Source organism: Macrotis lagotis, chromosome 1 (assembly GCF_037893015.1).
Source record: "Macrotis lagotis isolate mMagLag1 chromosome 1, bilby.v1.9.chrom.fasta, whole genome shotgun sequence".
Classification (NCBI taxonomy): Eukaryota; Metazoa; Chordata; class Mammalia; order Peramelemorphia; family Peramelidae; genus Macrotis; species Macrotis lagotis.
Genome location: NC_133658.1, coordinates 557916675 through 557936837, shown reverse-complemented (window position 1 = coordinate 557936837; position 20163 = coordinate 557916675). Strand labels below are relative to the sequence as shown.

At 33.9% G+C, this 20163-nt stretch overlaps 1 protein-coding gene across 1 annotated transcript in view; it reads left to right on the top strand.

The window, feature by feature from the left end:
* Positions 1-15847, top strand: part of CIP2A (cellular inhibitor of PP2A) — a 44373-nt gene extending 28526 nt beyond the window's left edge. The window contains exons 17-21 of the mRNA XM_074214439.1: positions 3348-3544; positions 7579-7692; positions 7981-8063; positions 13702-13841; positions 14909-15847. Coding sequence (XP_074070540.1) covers positions 3348-3544; positions 7579-7692; positions 7981-8063; positions 13702-13841; positions 14909-15079 — 705 coding nt within the window. The 3' untranslated portion in view covers positions 15080-15847. The remainder of the gene's footprint in view (positions 1-3347; positions 3545-7578; positions 7693-7980; positions 8064-13701; positions 13842-14908) is intronic.
* The last annotated feature ends 4316 nt before the right edge of the window (positions 15848-20163 follow it).

The following is a 20163-nucleotide window of genomic DNA, read 5'->3' as shown; positions in this document are numbered from 1 at the left end:
TGGACCTCTCTCTTTGAATGTTTGTAGTGGCTCGTAATTTGGATAGAAGACCTTCTTCATCCATTTGATTTTGCCTTGTGTACTGTGAGACCAGAAGCTTTTTAATAATTCAAGCTCTCATCCAGGAGACTCTGCAGTAACCCTAGTGGGTGATGGAATTCATAGCTAGTGAGGCTTTTCCAGTTTGCACTCCATGTCAGAGATCCTCTGGGACTGTGATGGACATCTGTCCAGCATTATAGTGCCCTGATTTTAGACCTCACTCAGGGATAGTTATAAGAGGGCTTTCAAAAAAAAGTTTTCTGTTACTTTTTTCAATAAACTGGGATAATTGTGATCCATGCCTAGGAGATTTTACATTCACAGTCATTCCATAGGTACTTAGTAAATGCCTCCTCTCTGCCAGGTGCTCTGTGAGGTGCTGAGAGCAATGTGAGGGAAACAGTGTTAATTTGTAAAGTGCTCATGATCTAGCAGGGGAGGAAACACAGACATGTAAACAAGTTAAATACAAGATGATTAAGGAAAGACTTTACATAGAAGAGGTGATTGAACTGTACTTTGAAGGAAGAGAGAGTTTCTGGAAAGTAGAGGGAATGAGAGAAGTACCTTCTAGGCAAGATGCTAAAAATGTGGTTGACTATTGAATATCATTTGTTGAAACCTTCCTTTTTTCCTAATACCCTCAAGTATTTATGTAATCTTGTAAAAAAAGATTATAGATGGGAAAGTTAGCTATGTGAGTCATTAGTTCTTGGTGTTCTCTCTCTGTCCAACTCCTCCCTCCCCCAATTCCTTTATTAAAAGGGGAGCTATTAATAGGGTATGAGATTTTTTTTTTTTTTGCCTTTGATATCTTTCCTTCCTAATACTTTGGAATGAATAACTTAATAACACAGTTATATCATCTCAAATCCCTGTGTAAATGTCTTCTAAGTCATCAGCTTTCCCCACATTTGTCCTCTTTAGTGGCATTGCTATCTAATTTCATTTAGAATTGTGGTAAGAGTCCAGATGTGGGGGCTTCACTTTCCTAATGGGAAGCATGGTGAAACGCACCTATATCTTTTCCATCTTCTTCAGAAGGCTGAGGTTAGTGGGCTGCTTGAACTCTGGAGTTCGAAACTGCAGTGGACTAAGTAAATTGAATGTTTGTACTCAGTCCAGCACCATTATAATGAACCCCAGGGCAGGCTAGGCTAAGGAGTAATTAGCCTACTCAGGTCAGAATAGAGCCAGTCAGAGCTCCTCTACAGAGTAACTATGAGATCAGCTCTGTGAATGGTCAGTGCATTCTAGCCTGAGTCAGGTAAGGAGATATAGGTTCCAAAACACCCCAAATTTTACATATATTTTCCATTTACTGTCTTCCTGCCAATTTTATCTTAAATTCCCTCAAGACAGCTTTGAATAAATAATCTCTTTCCAAGCTTCCTTTAACCTCTTTCTCTCTTTTTTTGAGGTGGCATTGCTCATAAGCTATCATTTTCTGCAAAACAAATCACATAACTAAATATTATAAAAGAATTTATGGGAGCAAACATATTTCCCATCTTCCCATCCCAGCGATGACCAACTTATTCACATATACAGTTGCACCATAGTAATTTGGAATTCTCTGTGATATAATTTGGCCTGAAAAATCATAGTGTTGTACTCCAGTAGGTATAAAGAATCTTTATTCTAATTGCTCTTTTGTAGTCTTGTATCAGACATACAAATTCATTTAGCCTGCATTCGTCTTGCAAGATAATAAGTATATCCCTTTTCACCCACCTTAAAGTAAAGCAAGTCATAAGAAGAGTGCACAAAATACTAGGTCTGTGAAATAAAATTGAAGGAGAAATTCTTAACTTGGGTCCTTAAACTTTTGGAAAAAATTGATTAATATTTTTAATATAATTCTTTCTTAAAAATATATTGTGTATCTTATTTTATACATTTAAAATCATTGAGAAAGGGATCCAAGAGACAATAAAAGGCGAGAACCCCTTAAATGAAAACATAAAGGTTTTTGTTTTGTTATGTTTTTGTTTGATTTGTTTTTGGAATGTGGAAATAATAATTTTAATTGCTAGGTCTAAAAACAATCATAATAGCTACTATTTGTCTTTGATTATTTCCTGTCATAGACACTTTAAATTTTAAACAGAAAATGATTTTTTCTTTTTATAATTATGCTAATTTAGCTTTATATATTTACCTAAGCCTCATGTTGAATGTAGACTATTTTATAGTCTTATGTTGAATGCTTTGGTAGAGAAAATCTTTAAACAAAAGATATATACATGCATATAGTTTTTTTTTCTTTTCATGTTTAGTTTTTTAGAAACTAAATAAATTCATTCTCTTTACTGTGTCTGAAATATGAAAACCAACTATTGTCTTTGGTATTTACTCTCTGGGTCAAAAAATATTTTTCGAAAATAAAGTCAGAGAGACCAGCAAAGCAGACTTAACACAAAAAAGGGACTTGAATGATTCAGAATTACATATCATTTTCTGCATATCAGTTGGAATTAAAGCACCTCAATTTTTGTATCCTTGATTGGTGCTTATTTTGAGAAATGTCAGCAGAAATATTCTTTCATCCCCAGTCAAAAAAAAATGCCCCCCAAAAAAACACCAGTCACTGATGTCTATTACTGATGGAAACGAAAAGTTTAAATACCATTTGGGGATCATATTTCACCTTTATTCACAAACAGAGCTATTTAAAAGGAATTCTAAGTTGCCAAATATAGAAATCAGAGTTATTAAATGGAAGAGCCAAGTCTTCACAGAGTGAGTAGTTAGTATGGAGAACTAAAGTTTATTTTTAAATAAATGTAGCTATTTCCACATAGAAACTGAACTTTTTTAAGGTTTACTACATTGTTCCTTTGCCAAATGTCATAATATCAGCCAGTTTTATAACTCATTCTTTGCTGGTCTTCTGCTTTAAGTAGCTTATGGATGTACTGTCAAGAAATTATAAAGCTCTAATTTAAATAGTTTTAGATCTGATATTTAAAAATCTCTACCACCCTCCCCTTCCCATTTTTTTTTTCCAAGCATTATAGCTTATACTGAGATTTGATTTACATGTGAAGAGTTTTGAAATATTCATTCTGGTAATTGTGTCTAAAACTATGGAAAGGATTTTTTTCCCAATACTTAATTTAAGATATCCAATTGTACTTTAGAAGATGTTAGATTTATCAGAAGTCACTAAGTATGTGTAACAGCCTTGATTTAATGTATAATTACATGAAGTAGATTACAAAAACATACCTGTTTTGAATCAGTAGGGGTGAATCACGCTAATATATGACAATATAATAGTTTGAATTGTGTTTTGTTTCAAGGCGAGAACCCTTGCTTCTATGTTGAGAGAAGCTGAGCGAAAAAATGAAGAGCTTGGAGTATTACTGAAATCGCAACAAGTTGAATCAGAACGGGTCCAGAGTGATATTGAACATCTCTTTCAGCATAATAGGAAATTGCAGACTGTGGCTGAAGAACATGAAGTGCTGAAAAAGTCCTATATGGAACTAATTCAGAGGTTTAACCAATATTTTTGTGTAATATTAGTATCTTAAATATAAAATATAGGCAGCCTCTCATTTACAAATGAGCTATGTTTCTGACATTCTTTTATAAGTCAGTTAATTGAAACTCAGAATTTGTTTTCCCAAAGAAACAATGTTAATAAGATAGTTAGGCCTGCAGTCAACCCACAAAAACTTTTTTACTTTGTAATGTACCAGTACATATCCCTTCTTAGGGATTTTGGAGATGTTCAGGAAGTATTGGCTGATGATTTGGAATGTTTTAGAGAAAATTAATCCTTTAGGAAGAGATAGTAACATGCTAGCATTCTAAAACGTAACTGCTATGTAACCCATTTTTCTATGGGAAAATTGATTCTGAAATTAAAACTGAAATGCCAGGCACATTTTCTCACTTTTGAAGTGAGATTAGGGACTATCGCTCCTTAACTTGTGCTAGGCAATAGGAGCAAGTGATGTTGTCAAGTGAGTCCAATAAAAAAAACTTGTCTGTGAGACTTACAGAGTACCTGAAAATCCCTCTAGACTAGCCTTGGGGTAAAATGAAAAGAAGATGGGAAGATTATCCTGGAAAGCAGCAACCAGAGAAAGGGCGGGGGGGGGGGAGGTGGTGGGAGGAATCCTACAATAGCAATCAGATTGCTTACCAGCCTCTAGCCAGTTAGGATAATTGTTTATGTGTTAAACAAACATGTACATCAATTGGACATTACCTACATCACAGTTTTCCTAAAAAGCTGATCTCACTGTTAATACCCAACCTGTGTTGTAGATGTGGCATTTATTTACAATATTCCATAAATTCTATGACTTAGAAGATGGGGGGTCACAGATAATATAGAGATCAAGACCCTTAATTGTGCATCTTGAGGTACATTATTACCCCATCAGCCCATTAAATCCAGATTGGATTGGACAGGATTTAGTATAATTGATGATCATAAGTAAAAGTTCAGACACTTTATACAAGTACAGTAATTCTTTCCTAATATACATGACACACAAACTCATTTTAATGTTTGTGGCAAGCTCCTTTATAACTTAAAAGAAACCTCATATAGCCCAACATTCACATAGATCATCATGTTTATCTGTGTGATGTTATCAAGTAGTTATATGATGAATTGTTTGGCAAAGCTAATAAATGATAAAATAAAGATCTCATTTTCAGTTAGTTCTCTTGTCACTCTCCTCCATTGCTTGCTATTATTATTAGTCATAAAAATGATGATAGCCAATATTTATATAGCACCTATTATTAGCCAGACACTGTCCTAATATCTGTTCAGATCATATTCTCTCTCATTCAACCCTGGAAGGTAAGTCCTAAACATTTTACCACTATATTCTCATTTGATCCTCATGCATTGCTAGAAGGTAAGACAGTTCTGTTATTATCTTCATTTTACAGGTGAGGAAACAGGCAACTAGATTAAATGACTTGTTACAACTAGTAAGTTTCTGAGATTGAGTTTAAACTCGGACCTTCCTAAACTCCAAGTGTAACACTGTGCTGTGGCTCCTGTTGTCTCTTATTTTATGGACATTATTTTTCACTGTGAAAACTTTGGATCATAGGATTTAAGGAACTTTAGAGATCATCTAGTATGAATTTCTCATTTTACAGATAAGGACACAGACCTGAAGAGGTTAAGGGCCTTGCCTTGCTAGTTATTGATATAGCCAGTAATTGAATCCAGATTCTGATTTATTTTACTGATATTTTATTTCTCCAATTACATGTTATGAAAGTTTTTCTACATTCATCCACATGCATATTTATTACATAATTTTCTTTCACCCTTCCTACCCATATCCCCATAGCAGCTAAGTGTCTAGTGAACATTGTACATTTACATTTGTTTAACATGTTTACATATTAGTCATTTTCTGTATGAAGAATTAGGACTAAGGTAAAAGAAAGAGAAACAGGATAGGTAGAAAAAAATTTTCAAAGTGATCATAGCATTTGTTCAGATTCTGTAGTTTGATTTTTTTTTTTTGTTTTGTCTTATATGGATATGGATGACATTGTCTGTAACAGTTCTCCCAAGCTTGTCCTAGCTCCCTGATTGCTGAGAGGAGCTGTGTCCATCAAAGTTGATCAATCCATAATGTGGTGACCACCAATTCCTGTAGATCTTTCCATGCTTCTCTAGAGTCCAACGATTTCATGGTTTCTCATAGAACAGTTACACTCCAAAGAATTCATAGACCATACAATTGTTGGGCATCCCCTCAATTTCCAATGCTTTGCCACTCCAAAAAGAACAGTTGTAAATATTTTAGAACATTTGGGACTTCTCCCATTTTTTATGATTTCTTCTGGTTATAGACCTAGTATTGATAGTGCTAGGGCAAAGGGTATGATCAGTTTTATTGCTTTTTGGGCATAGTTATGTATTGCTATCCAGAATGGTTGAATTAGTTCACAACTCTACCAAAAATGCCTTAATGTTCCAATCCTTCTACAGTCTCTCCAACATTGATAGTTTTCCTTTTTTCTCATTTTAGCAATCTAATAGATGGGAGGTGGTACCTCATAGTGGTTTTAATTTGCATTTCTCTAATTAGTAATTATTTAGAACATTTTTTTCACAAGTATATTTAGCTTAAACCAGGTCCTTTTTTTAAATCCTGTACTCATTCTACTTTGCTATTCTGCTTCTAAAAGTTGGATCACTAAATCATTTTGGAGATTGGGGTAGAAGGGTGGGTAGGGGTGTTATGAATAGAGAAAGATCTGATTTTTAGATCTCATGAATTATCTTCTATATATATTGACTTTGATCTTATCTGTCTTTGTCCAGGTGGATTAAATCTTCTTCAACTATGGGGCAATAGATTAGTTTTTTGTGAGAAGCATTTATCTGGGAGATTTCATCTTTAAACAGGGAAATTCTTCAAATGAAGACATTAAAGCTATAGTATACTCATATGAAAAAAATGCTCCAAATTACTGAGTAGAGAAATGTAAATTAAACCATTATGAGGTACCATATCACATCTATCATATTGCTAGAGAAAAAAGGAAAACCAGTGTTGGAGAGGGGTTGTAGGAGGACTGGAACATAAATATATTGTTGGCAGAGTTGTAGCACCTCTTTGGGGAGAAAGGGGGGGAGGGGGGAGAGAGGGAGAAGGAGAGAAATGATAGCTTGAAATGATAGCATTATATTTTAAAATGATATTTACCTAAAGAAGTTATAATTGGGCGGGATTTATGTACTTCCTGAATAACAAGAGAAATTGGAACAGACTAGGGAATAAGAAATGGGTGGTGATCATGCAGCATTTCTGGAAAGGTTGTATTTTTCTCCTTTCCTATATGTCACCTTCAATCAAAAGATGGGCATTAAGCATGAAGGACATCTAAAAATTTGTCACTAGAAACCATCACTGTTTCCTCCAGGATATTGAGGTTTTAAAGGACAGTAGTTGAATGAAAAAAATCTACAGAAGTTGATATATCTTACAGTAACTCATAGAAGGCAAAGCTTTAGGTCTTTTAATTTTCTGTAGCTGATAAATGGAACTTCTGTTTGGTGCCTTATATGCAACAACAAAAAGAAAAATTGGAGTAGAAGCCAAATAATTTTTAAATCCTTGACTTAACTAGTAACTAAAGACAGTAATAGTAATCACCATTTGCAGTATTATTTTATAATAACTAATTTTTTTTAAAGCTTCATCTTACAGGAAAAACAAAATCAACTTGTAGGTTTGTGATAGGAACTTATTTTCTTTCTTTGAAAATTTACATGTCCCTGGGAGAAATGAGTTTCTGTAATGAGTAAGCCTTTATCTATATGTTTCACAACAGACTCCCTCCTGACAGTTTTAATGAAAGGATCCAAGTTTATCCATTTTGTTATTGTTTAAAATTGAAGTTCATTATTTCTGTTAATATGGTACATGCTCAATGAAATTTCCCACTTGTCTGTGTATTTTAGCTAGAAATCTAAAAGTAGAGGTAATGCTATGCTTTATGATCTCTTTTATTTCAGCTTATCTTTTCTCTTTTTAGGAGTGAAGCTTTTGAAAGGAGGAGTAAAGATTTACAGGTCACATGTGATTCTCTAAATAAGCAAATTGAGACAGTGAAAAAATTGAATGAATCACTCAAGCAACAAAATGACAAGTAAATTGAATAGTTTTTTTTAAAATTCTTACTGATCTACTTTTAAAAATTATATTTACTTTTCAAGAAATGATGTAAATTTTTATTGTTGTTATATATCTTTAATCACCACAATTGATAGATAAACTTTTGGTCACTTGTTGACTCCTATACAGTTTTGATTTCAGATAAATATTCTTTTCTATAGGACATTACCTTAAACAAATCATTGAAAAAGAAGTGCTTTGAATAGGAAACTATTGAATATTTGAGAATTTTTTGCAATATACTTTATTTTTTAAATTCTAGGACAATTGCTCAGTTAATGGAAACAGAAGAGCAAAGGAAAGAAATACAGAATCAACTAATGGAGAGAGAATGTGTAATAACTAGTAAGTTTTTATTATATAAGCATTATAATAATTAAGATTCAGAAAGAATTCTATGTCACTCCATATGTTTTTCCCTAGTCTGTTGTTAAGTTGAAAAACTTAGTCATTACTTTTGCTTCTTCCTTCCCCCACCCCACCCCTTAAAATCAGGAATTATCTTATTCAACTTTTCTCTTAGTTGCTAGTTTTTCTATTGATTTTTCCACGTGATTTCTTCTTTGTGCCAATATGACAGCATGTTAAAGATTGAAGTCTACAGGTGCTAATGTTACATTTTTTGAATGTAGAAAAAAATCTTATATTTACATACACAGAAGTGAGATATATTTGACAAACTTGAAATAAGTTAAATACATATACATATTCATATTCAGTTGTTTGAAAGGAAATTCAAACTGCTATTTGAAGTTCTTCATGCAAGGCCTAAAGCTTGAAATGTATACTTGGACTTTGTTTGCCTTTAGAAAATGGGCAGTGCTTTAAAAAATATTTTTAAAGATTTCAGGGTATCTTCTTGATATGTAATACAGTATCGATAAGGTTTATTTCAATCAGATGAGTCAAAAGTATCACAATAGGACAGTGAAAAAATGTTATTACTTTATATATCCAAAAAAGGAAGTGGGGTTTTGAGGTGAGCTTTGTATATTTTCACAAGAGTTTTGGGAGGAAAAAATTCTTACATTTGTGATGCTTAGCAAAAAATAACAGTAGGTGGCAGTACTAGGTAACGATAGAACTACATAATAGGGTGCGTAAATCTGTCACAGAAAGAGCAGTCAACACACTGATCAGCATAGGTTCTAAAACTGGAAAGTGATTTTAGAAAAATCATCTGTTCACATCTTCCTACATTAGAGATGAGGAAACCTCATCTAGCAGGTAATAAGTAGCAGTGCAGATTCAAGCTTGAGTGGTCTGATTACAGATCTACTGCTTTCACATTGCTTGCCCAGTTTTCTTACCCTTGAAATATCACTACCCATGTTAAAACTCCTTTCTGAAATTTTCTTATTTCTTTTCTCCTACAAGTCTTCTTACCCACAATTTCCTACATCAAAACTTTCTAAAATGTGCTCTTACGTTTTATCTTGACTGCACTTTGTATGAAGGGAGATCAAGGGAAGAGATGTGGCATTTACAATGAAGTTTGGTTATGGGAGATTAGATGTGTGAGACTGGGAAGAGTGGATGGCATCAAAATGGGAGAAACAAGCTAGCTTATGCAGTCAGAAGTCTTAGAGACTAAATCTTGGGTCTCTTTTTAGTTGTGTATAACATGTCCATTGGTTAATCATGGAAGTTGAATTTCAACATGTATTGCAACTATTACTAGACTAGGTTGAATTGTAGATAAGTAAAGTTTTTTTTTTGGTAGTTGGAAAATCCAATAAAATATTTTTTTATTTTATATTTTACAATAATCTTGTGAAAGTAACCATAATCTCCCCCCCCCCCACGAGAAACCTCAAGAATAATGAGAGGAAAAAAAAGTGTACTTCAGTCTGTGTTCAGATTCCAGTGACTGTCTCTGGGATGAGTTTCCTTCCCCATCATAGCCTCCAGAGAAGTTGCTTCAATGTTTTTCCCACATTTGGCTATCACAATTTGCATTTCCTTCCGCTCTATTCCATTCTTTGTCCTGTCTGTGTCCAGAAGTGTGTTGTATCTGAGTACCCTCTCCCATGATCTTCCCTCTCTTCTATTGCCTACTCACTTCTTCCTTCCTCCGTTCTCCCTTATCCCATCCCTTTCCTCTCATTTTTCTCTAGGGTGAGTTAGATTTCTATACCCTATTAAGTGTGTGTATTATTTCCTCTCTGAGTCATTTTTTTTTTAATTTTAAAGATTTTATTTATTTTGAGTTTTACAATTTTTACCTTAATCTTACTTCCCTCCCCCTACCTCCCACAGAAGACAATTTGTCTGTCTTCACATTGCTTCCATGATATACATTGATCTAAATTGAATGTTGTGAGAGAGAAATCATATCCTTAAAGAAGAAACATAAAGTATAAGAAATAGCAAGATCAGACAATAAGATATCGGTTTTTTTTTCTAAATTAAAGGTAATAGTCCTTGGTCTTTGTTCAAACTCCACAGTTCTTTCTCTGGATACAGATGGCATTCTCCATTACAGTCAGCTCCAAATTGTCCCTGATTGTTGCACTGATGGAATGAGCAAGTCCACCAAAGTTGATCATCACCCCCATGTTGCTGTTAGGATGTACAATGTTTTTCTGGTTCTGCTCATCTTGCTCAGCATCAGTTATACAAATCCCTCCATGTTTCCCTGAATTTCTGTCCCTCCTGGTTTCTAATAGAACAGTAGTGTTCCATGACATACATATACTACAGTTTGCTAAGCCATTCCCCAATTGAAGGACATTTACTTGATTTCCAGTTCTTTGCCACCACAAACAGTTGCTATGAATATTTTTGTATAAGTGATATTTTTACCCTTTTTCATCATCTCTTCAAGGTATAGACCCAGTAGTGGTATTGCTGGATCAAAGGGGATACACTTATTTGTTGCCCATTGAGCATAGTTCCAAATTTCTCTCCAGAAAGGTTGGATGAGTTCACAGCTCCACTAACAATGTAATAGTGTCCCTGATTTCCCACAACCCTTCCAACAATGATCACTGTCCTTTCTGGTCATATTGACCAGTCAGAGAGGTGTGAGAAGCTTTTCTTCTGCATTTCTCTAATAAGTAATGATTTAGCGCAATTTTTCATATGACTATGGATTGCTTTGATCTCCTCATCTGTAATTTGCTATTGCCTATCCTTTGACCATTTGTCAATTGGAGAATGACTTTTTTTTAATTTGACTCAATTTTCTATATTTTAGAAACAAGTCCTTTGTCAGAAACATTAGTTGTAAAGATTGTTACCCAATTTACTACATTTCTTTTGATCCTGTTTACAGTGCTTTTGTCTGTGCAAAAGCTTTTTAATTTAATGTAATCAAAATTATCTAGTTTGTTTGAATGATGTTCTCCTTCTCTTCCTTTGTCATAAACTTCTGAGCCATTTCTGATGTGAATGAAGGCTCACTCATTCCCCCTCACCCTCCCCCATTCCACTGCATTGGAAAAAGTTTTTTGTTGACTCTTATGTGAAATATCGTAGTACCTTCTTCCTCTCCTTTCTCTTCCTCCCAATACTTTCCTTTATCATCCATTGACTCCATCTTTTTACTATATTATACCATTATATTCAGCTCCTTCTTGTGCCTTGTCTATATAGCTCCTTCTAACAGCTCTTATAAATGAGAAAGTTCATATGAGTTACCAGTATCTTCTTCCCATGCAGGTATACAAACAGTTCAATATCATTAAGTTCCTCATAATTAGTTCTTCTCATCCACCTCCTCTATGGTTCCTCCAAGTCCTTTATTTGGAGATCCAACTTTCTGTTCAGCTTTGGTTGTTTCAATAGGAAAGTTTGAAAGTCCCCTGTTTCATTGAAAGTCCATTTTTGGGGTGGCTAGGTGGCACAGTGAATAGAGCACCGGCCTTGGAGTCAGGAGTACCTGGGTTCAAATCCAACCTCAGACACTTAATAATTACCTAGCCATGTGGCCTTGGGCAACCCACATTCATTGCCTTGAAAAATCTAAAAAAAAATTAAAATTAAAAAAATTAAAAAATGAAAGTCCATCTTTTCCCCTGGAAGAGAGGATTTTCAGTTTTTCTGGTTAGTTGATTCTTGGTTGTAAACCAAGATCTTTTGACTTCCAGAATATCATATTCCAAGTCCTAGGAGTCCTTAATTTAGATGCTGCAAGATCCTGTGTGATCCTAATCATAGATCCACAGTAGTTGAATTGTTTGTTTCTGGCAGCTTTTAGTATTTTCTCTTTGACTTGGGAGTTTTGGAGTTTGGCTATAATATTCTTGGAAGTTTTTCTTTTGGGATCTCTTTCAGGAGGCGTTTGGTGAATTCCCTCAATTTCTATTTTATCCTCTGCTTCTAGGATCTCAGAGCAATTTTGCTGTATTATTTCTTGAAAAATGGAGTACAGGCCCTATTCCTGGTCATGACTTTAAAGTAGTAGCTCAATAATTTTTAAATTAGCTCTCCTAGATCTGTTTTCTACATCAGTTGTTTTTCCAATGAACATTTCTAATTTCACATTTTCTAATTTTGGGGTTTTTTGGCATAGTTTTATTTCTTCCTGAGTTCTTGCAAAGTCATTGTCTTCCTTTAGTTCCATTCTGCATTTGAAGGAGTTATTTTCTTCAGAGAGCTTTTTTTATCTCCTTTTCCAACTGGCCAATTCTGCTTTTTTAAGGCATTCTTCTCCTCATTTGCCTTTTGTGTTGCTTTTTTCCATTTGAGCTAAACTGGCTTTTAACATGTTATTTTCTTCAATATTTTTTTGTATTTCTTTCATCAAGTTGCTGATTTGGTTTTTCATGATTGATCTGTATTACTATCATTTTTCCTCCCAATTTTCTTCTACCTCCCTTAATTGTTTTTCAAAGTCTTTTTTGAGCCCATCCATAGCCTGCTCCCATTTTCTATTGCTCTTGGAGATTTTGAATACAGAAGCTTTGATTTTTGTCATCATCTGAATATGTATTTTGATCCTTCATGGGACCAAAGTAATTTTCTATGGTCAGATTCTTCTTTTTCTGTTGTTTGCTCATTTCCTCAGCTTATGACTGATTTACCACACTTCCAAGGCTTTCAGGTTGGGAGGAGGTTTGGGACAAATCACAGAGACCTTAAGGTCTTATGACAGGGTCTGACTGCTCTCTTTGCCTGTGTTCAGGCCCTCTCCCTCTGCCTTGGAGCTCTGAGGAGGGTCCTTGCTCATCTATGGTGGTGCTGTGAGGGCCCAGATTGCAACCTGGATCTGAGTGTGGGCAAACAGCTGAGTCCTGCCCTAGGGAGAGCAGAGAGACCTCTGCAGTCTTCCCCAACCCCCTTACCATCTAGGATGTGCTAGGTGACTGCTGACTCCTGCTGCAGGTTCTCACCACAGGACTGCTCTGAGGCTGGAGCTCCACTCACTCTGGTGCAGCAGAGTTCTTTCACCACCCCTTCTGGCTTTCTCTAATGCTCCTTGGGCCAAGAGGTCTGGAAACCAGCCTCTGCCACCAACCCAGGCGCTCAACCTGACTGTGCTGTGCTGCAACTGTGGCTTTTTCCAATCCCCGGTCCTAGTGGAACAGACTTTCCCTGCAGAACTTCTAAGGTGTCTTGATCTGGGAAATTGTGTCACTCAATCTTTCTGTGGGTTCCCCCCTCTAAATTTTGGCTAGAGTCATAATTTGAAGGTTTTTGGAGTACTTTGGGGGATGAGTTTCCTGGAATTCCTGCCTTCATGCTGCCATCTTGGCTTTGTGTCTGTAAAGCTACTTTTTAAATTGAATCCTTTAAAGTTGAAGGGTCCATATTTTATGATAATGAATGATGAATATGCTAGTTTTTTCTTCTTTCAGACTTCATTATACTGTTTCTGGTATTAACCTTCTTAAGCCAGTCTTCTAAAATATTTATTAGTTAGATTTATAATTTCATGTTTGATAAGCCCATAATCACTTTTTTCCATAATCATTTAATCTACATCATGATATCAGTGTTGAATATAGAACATTCATGTTTTCTACAAATTTTTCCAAAGATTTACAACAAAAAACAGAAGCGCATGAGGAAAAACTGAAAGCTTTGCAAAAAGAAAGAGAAGAGAGGGAAGAAGCTATTGAAATTCTGAAAAAAGAATTAAATAGAACAGAACAAGCAAGAAAAGACTTAAGCATTAAGGTAAGAATTTATTAGCTATCATTTACAGTCACTGGAGAAAAAATCGTGCAAAGTAAGAGCGTAGTTGAGCCATTACCACATTTCGTTAGTAATCTGATTCTAAAAAGTGAAAAAAAACCTTGAAAAATAGTCACCAAGTTAGAGGAAATGATAGGAAGGAAGAAGAAAAGGACTGAGACAATCGACCATTTAGGAAAACCTAGGTGTTATTTTGTCTCCTTCTGTCACTGCCACTCCTTAATGAGTAAGGGACACATTGGTGTATATGCTTGGGCTGATAACACATAATGAAGTAGTGAAAAATCAAATTCAGATACAAGTGACTTCCAACTCAGAAAATTGCATTATATTGTTCTCTTACTCTAATTGTTTGAACTTAAAAAAAAGTTGCTGCAACTCAAAACCCATGACTTGCTGACTCCTTATTTTACCACTTATGTGAAAAAGGAGGTGATATCTACAGCTTGAAGCTCTCTAACATCACTGTCCCACTAGAGAATACTATTAGAAGTCCTCTCTACTACCCCAAGCCTAACCAGACCAAAGCCCTTGTTCAGCTACTGATGCCTATTTAAATATTCTGCTGTATGCAGTAGTAATTTATATAATGTATATCCATTTACACTTTTTAACAAAATTTTGTTTTGCTAGGGTATGAGTTTGAATTTTCATGCCAAAATAATAGAAAGGTTAATCAAACATTAAAATTGACATTATATGTCAAAATGCATAGCCAGCATTCAATTAGCATTTAAAATTTTATAAAACGTTTTACAAATATTATCTCATTTGATCTTTACAACAGCCCTGGAAGGAGGATTTAATTATTGTTTGCATTTTGTAGATGAGGAAACAAAGCAGGCTAATTGAAGTGACTTAGGGTCACATAGCTTGTAAGCTTCTAAGACAGGATTTGAACTCAGTTCTTCACTGGTGCTCTATCTTCATTACTATCTAGCTTTCCTTCTCTTATGGATCCTTTCCTTCCACATTCAAGCAGGTATGGCCATTCTAATATATCTATCAGGAAAAAGCACACTAAACTTTTATTTCTGTTCACCCCATAGGCTTCCTCCCTGGAGGTTCAAAAGGCACAACTAGAAAGTCGTTTGGAAGAGAGAGAGACTTTGGTAAAACAGCAGCAAGAGGAACTAAACAAACACTCTCACATGATAGCAATGATCCACAGCTTGAGTGGTGGAAAATTGAGTCCAGAGACGGTGAACCTCAGCCTCTAGAGCTCTGGTCGATGGCTTGTCTTGTGCGTGTACCTTTTTGTGTGTGTGTGTGTGTGTGTGTGTGTGTGTGTGTGTGTATTTATCTTTTGTTCCTGTTCTCCCCCCCCCATAAAAAGGTCAGTAATGACTTTAAAATAACAAGGACAATTATTAACTGTTTTCAGTCTAGTAAAGAACCTGATAAAATCTATGTCTATAATGTTTGGCCTTTTGATTAGAACAAATTAAAACACTTAGATGATTTTTTTTCTGGCCAAACTGAGAGGCATCATGGCATAGTGGATAGAGGACTTGCTTGGAGTTGGGAAAACCCAAGTTCAGCTCTGGCTCTTGACACATATTAGTTATGTGACCTCAGGTGAGTTATCTAACCTCTCAGTGCCCTCATAGATTTCATAGATTATGAATTATAAACAATAATCTACAACAACTTTCACCTAATTATAGATCTGAGGCAAAAAAAAAAAAATGGTTGACTTTTAGGATGCTGTTTTGACTCAGAATAAGTTTGTTTTCTTCCCTATCTGCATTTTTTAATGCATTGCTTAAATGCAATTTAAACACTTATCTTTATTTCTATTTAAGGTATATAAATTTAAAATGTTTTAGAATTTTAATAAAATCAAATGTATTTGAATAATTTACAAATCATAACATGCTAGCCTAGTAATGACTACTTTAACATAAGAAATACACACATGCACACACACACACCAATATACATATATGTTCAGTTTTAAAGCTTTTAAGGCATCATTGATGTCCACAATAAGGTAATATCATTCATATATATATATATATATATATATATATATATATATATATATATATATATGTATATATATATATATATATATATATATATGCTGTGTTATTCTTGTTGAATATATAAAGGGTTTGTATTTCAAATATATTTTATTTATTATACAAAAGCAAAATAGAATCACTCTTGAGGAGGATTTTTGCCCAAGACCTAGGGAAAAGCAGCCCAAGGCATAAAGTAGAATCAATCAATCATTGAACTTCAGCAGAATTTAAAGGTTTATCTAGCCCAGTATCTTCTACTACTCTGGGTTTAACTCTTGTAATGTCATCCTTTTAACTCTAACATGACTATTTTCCCCCATTTCATATAAGGATATATCCAAACTATATGAGATATAGTAGTTTCCTTTTTCTGTAGGTTTTCATGGACAGAGATGCCACATCTTTTTTGTCAGACTGTAGGTCTTCCATGTATCACAATTTCACCCCGTTTCTTCCCATTTCTTCCTACTGTCTTTCACTAGTTGAAGGTAAGCTTTTAATGTATATAATATTAGTCATTCCTTTTCCTCCCTACATTTTTCTGATTTTTCTTTCCCTTTTTGTTTTCAAAGAGAACAAAAAAATACCCCCAAATGTATGTTGGTTTTGTGTTACGATTTTTGGTTACTTCTACACCTGAAGACAGCATCAGCCAAGTCAAACATAGGTTAAGCTAAAACAGTTTTGTTTTGCATGCAGCCTAAAGCTTAGACTTCAGTTTTATATTTTCTTATCAGTAATATTTTTAATATTTTTGAAAAATTAACTAAGTGTAGTATTTTTCTAAACTTTTACTAATAATTATAAATTTGTGTTTTCAGTGATTACTTGATGGAAATGTTTGCAAAAAATATTAGTCAATTGGCATGACTCAAATGGTTTCAAAAGTATTTCCTGGCAAAAAACAAACTCTCAGTAATAACTTCCTTGTCAATATTTATAATGTTTACAATAACAACAAAACACCTTTTACCTTCTAATAATTTTGACAGTGTTAAAGCAACTTTATTTTAGTTTTTAAAAGATGAGATTTTTATTCCAATGTGGCATTTCTTTTTGTTACTTCTGACTGCTGTTTTGTTTTGTGTATATTAGAGGTTAAGTACTCATTAAAGATGTCATCATAGGGAGGAATAATAATTCCATATATGCCTTATGATTCTATTTGCATGACTATTGGGAAGACTCATTGTAGTTTTAGAAAACTGGTTTTTATCTTGGCTGGAAGCCCTAGTAAATGAAAAATGCCCTCCCAATTTTTCCTAGTTTTGGCTTTAGACACTAATCCTTGATTTATTTAACTGCCAATATTTCTAATCAGGGTTAATGTCATGTTTTGTGTTACCCTTGAAAAATAAATGTGTAACTATAATCATAATTGTTTACTTTGTTAATTGTTCATTCTTGTAAATAGGGATATTTGAGTTCTGTGTTTTGTTTAGAACAGAGTGAAGTCACATACAACCTTTTTAGTATTTTTGTTGAATTCTTTCTTACACCAGAGAGATGAAAATTTAAACTAATCCTTATTTTGAAGGAAGTATATTTTGAAATCATTAAGTATAGAACTTTGTTGTATTTTGATGTCTTAGAATTCCAGCTCCTGATCTGAAATGGGGATATAACAGACAGCTAAGATATGTCTCTAACTACAGTTTATTTCAGGGAAATCTTCTGATTTCATTGTGATACCTCTAAGGATTCATGAAATAATGTGAAAAGCAGTGGCTTAATTGGCAAACAGGGATGCATACCAGGAAAAGTTTCTTAGCCTTTCCATTGACTAGATTGTGGCACTCCAGCTGAATTGCTAGAAAAATCATTTTGCATCTAACCCATACGTGTCTTCATGCTCTCTATCCCTGCCATTTTTTTGGAATTCTAGGATGTAAAAAACATTGTAAAAGAGTGCTTCAACATCGTAATTTAAAAAGCAATGAAGTGGATCACAGTCTTTTTCCCATTCTTGGTAGTTAGAGAATTGCAGTAATAGGTATTTATGGTTATAAAGATATTGAGGAGTTGATAACAAGAGTATCACAGGTTTCTCACTTTTGAAAGTTTCTTTTAAAAAGTCAGTTGGGATTCAATTCAGTGATAAGCCTCCATTATATCTTTCAGATATATGTTTATTTTCATGGGTTATGTGCTTTCCTAAATATCAAGTTCACTGCATAGAAGATGAAATTTCCTCCCATTGGGCATGGATTTTTGGTGTTCAAATCAATAGACTTAATCATATTACTTCAAAAGAATTTCATTATGTTTTGGCAATATTTGTATGTCTCCATTAAATCTGTGATTGAAATTGTGTTTCCATCAGACATTTTGTAGTGGTAGTGTTTATAAAACTGCTGACTTGAAGATAGATGTTAAGTTTATAGATAATATGCCAGATAAATGGTACTGAGATGTTGAAGAGAAAATTAAATGTTTTATAGAAAGACAACATTTCAGAAGTTCATATCAAGTTTAATGTTCTCTTTTCAGGAAAAGTTTATAGAACAGATTGGCTTGATCTAGCTATCTCATTCACTGACTAGGATTTTTCCCCTTTCTAGAAACTTTTTTACCCAACTGAATAACATCTAATTCATTCTTCCCTGATCTCTTTCTGAAATGTTGTATCCTAGAGAAAGAACATGATAAGTTTCATCACCTCACTACTAAAATCCTCAGAGCTTTGTTTGAATTTGAAGTAGAGGGGTTTTTTGGTTTCCCCTCAGGACCCTGACTTTTAGCATAGTACCCACCACAATAATACACATATCAGAATGTTTCCATCTCTATGATTCTTCCATGCACAGTAGATAAGTTTGCAGATCCACATAATTAACATGCAGGTAAAAATTTAGTTGAGATTAGAAAAGTGTAAAAAATTTAAAACCAAACCCACAACCAAAACTAGAAATAAGAGAACTTTAGTTTTCTCTTGGGATGCATATGGCTAAGTGATTGGTAGCAGTGATTCTTTAACATTGATTAAAGTGAAAAATTTGAAACTGGCATTTCCCTCTTTGCTCACCATACCTATGTGGAAAACTTCTGTACTAGCGCTATTTGATAATAGTTTGTTTCAATAAACAGGATTCTTTTCAAATGTTTCATCAGTTGTTTTTATGTTTGTAATAATACTTAATGGTATTTCCATATATTTAAATGTAGCTACAAAGAGACCTTAATTAGTTTCTATATAATTATACTTCTTAAACTAAACTCCTAAACAATAACTCTTCATCCAGAAATTTTAATTTTTTTTAAAAGACAAACTTGAGCATTGTAAGGATAGGTCAGAAAAAACAGTAATTTGCCCTGTGTAGTTTTTTTTTTCTTAAATAAGGGCATATTTGGAGATTAAAACTAATCATGACTCTGCTTTCTCTTAATGAATGGTATCCCAACTTGTAGTATCTGATGTATTAGTTTACTGTCAAGTTTAATTTAATGTAATAGTGAATATTTTATTGACAGTTTTATTACCAGATAAAAAAAATTATTAAAATAAAATACCTTGTATGGTTAGCAAAAGAAACATCTTTCTCATTTTAAAGCTTTAATTAGACTCATAGTTGAAGAGTACAGGAATTTTCCATACTTAATGATGTCCCAAAGTATCTTCAAAAACCGTTGACATCTAATTCAATTTGACCCTTCAACAAAGCTGTTATTTTATGTCAAGACTCCTGCCTGTACATTAAAATTAATGAGTATTATTTCTTGAGGTTTTAAAAAATGTATTTGTACCTCATATACATTTCCTCAAAAAGATTTAAGACAAATAACATTTTTGACCAGAAGAGAACATTAGTTCTCAAGCTTAGAAAATAGAATCTACAATGAAAGGTCTGCCCCCAACATAGTTTTATAAGTTATATAAAAACAGTGTTCAAGTAGACAAGACTGAGATATAGAGCAGATTAAATCCAGCCACTGTACCTAGTAAAATCAAAGGCTTTAAAGTTCATGTTTGCTAGATGCCTGGCAAATAGTATTCTTTTCAAACTCTAAGCAAATGATTGTGAAGGATGTTTATGAATAATTTTTACCAAATTCAACTGGAATAAACTTGAAAGAAATTGCAATAGAACTATAGCTTTGTAATAAAATTTTGCTTATAAAATGTCTCTCTTATTGTTTCAAGTTGATCAAACTACTCTTCCAGAAACCTATTGAGTTTTTTCAGTCAGATGATTGAACTATTCTCTCCTTTTGAATATCCTTTTCAGTTCTTTTTTATTAATTTAAATAATGGAGTCAATATTTTTCCATATGTGATA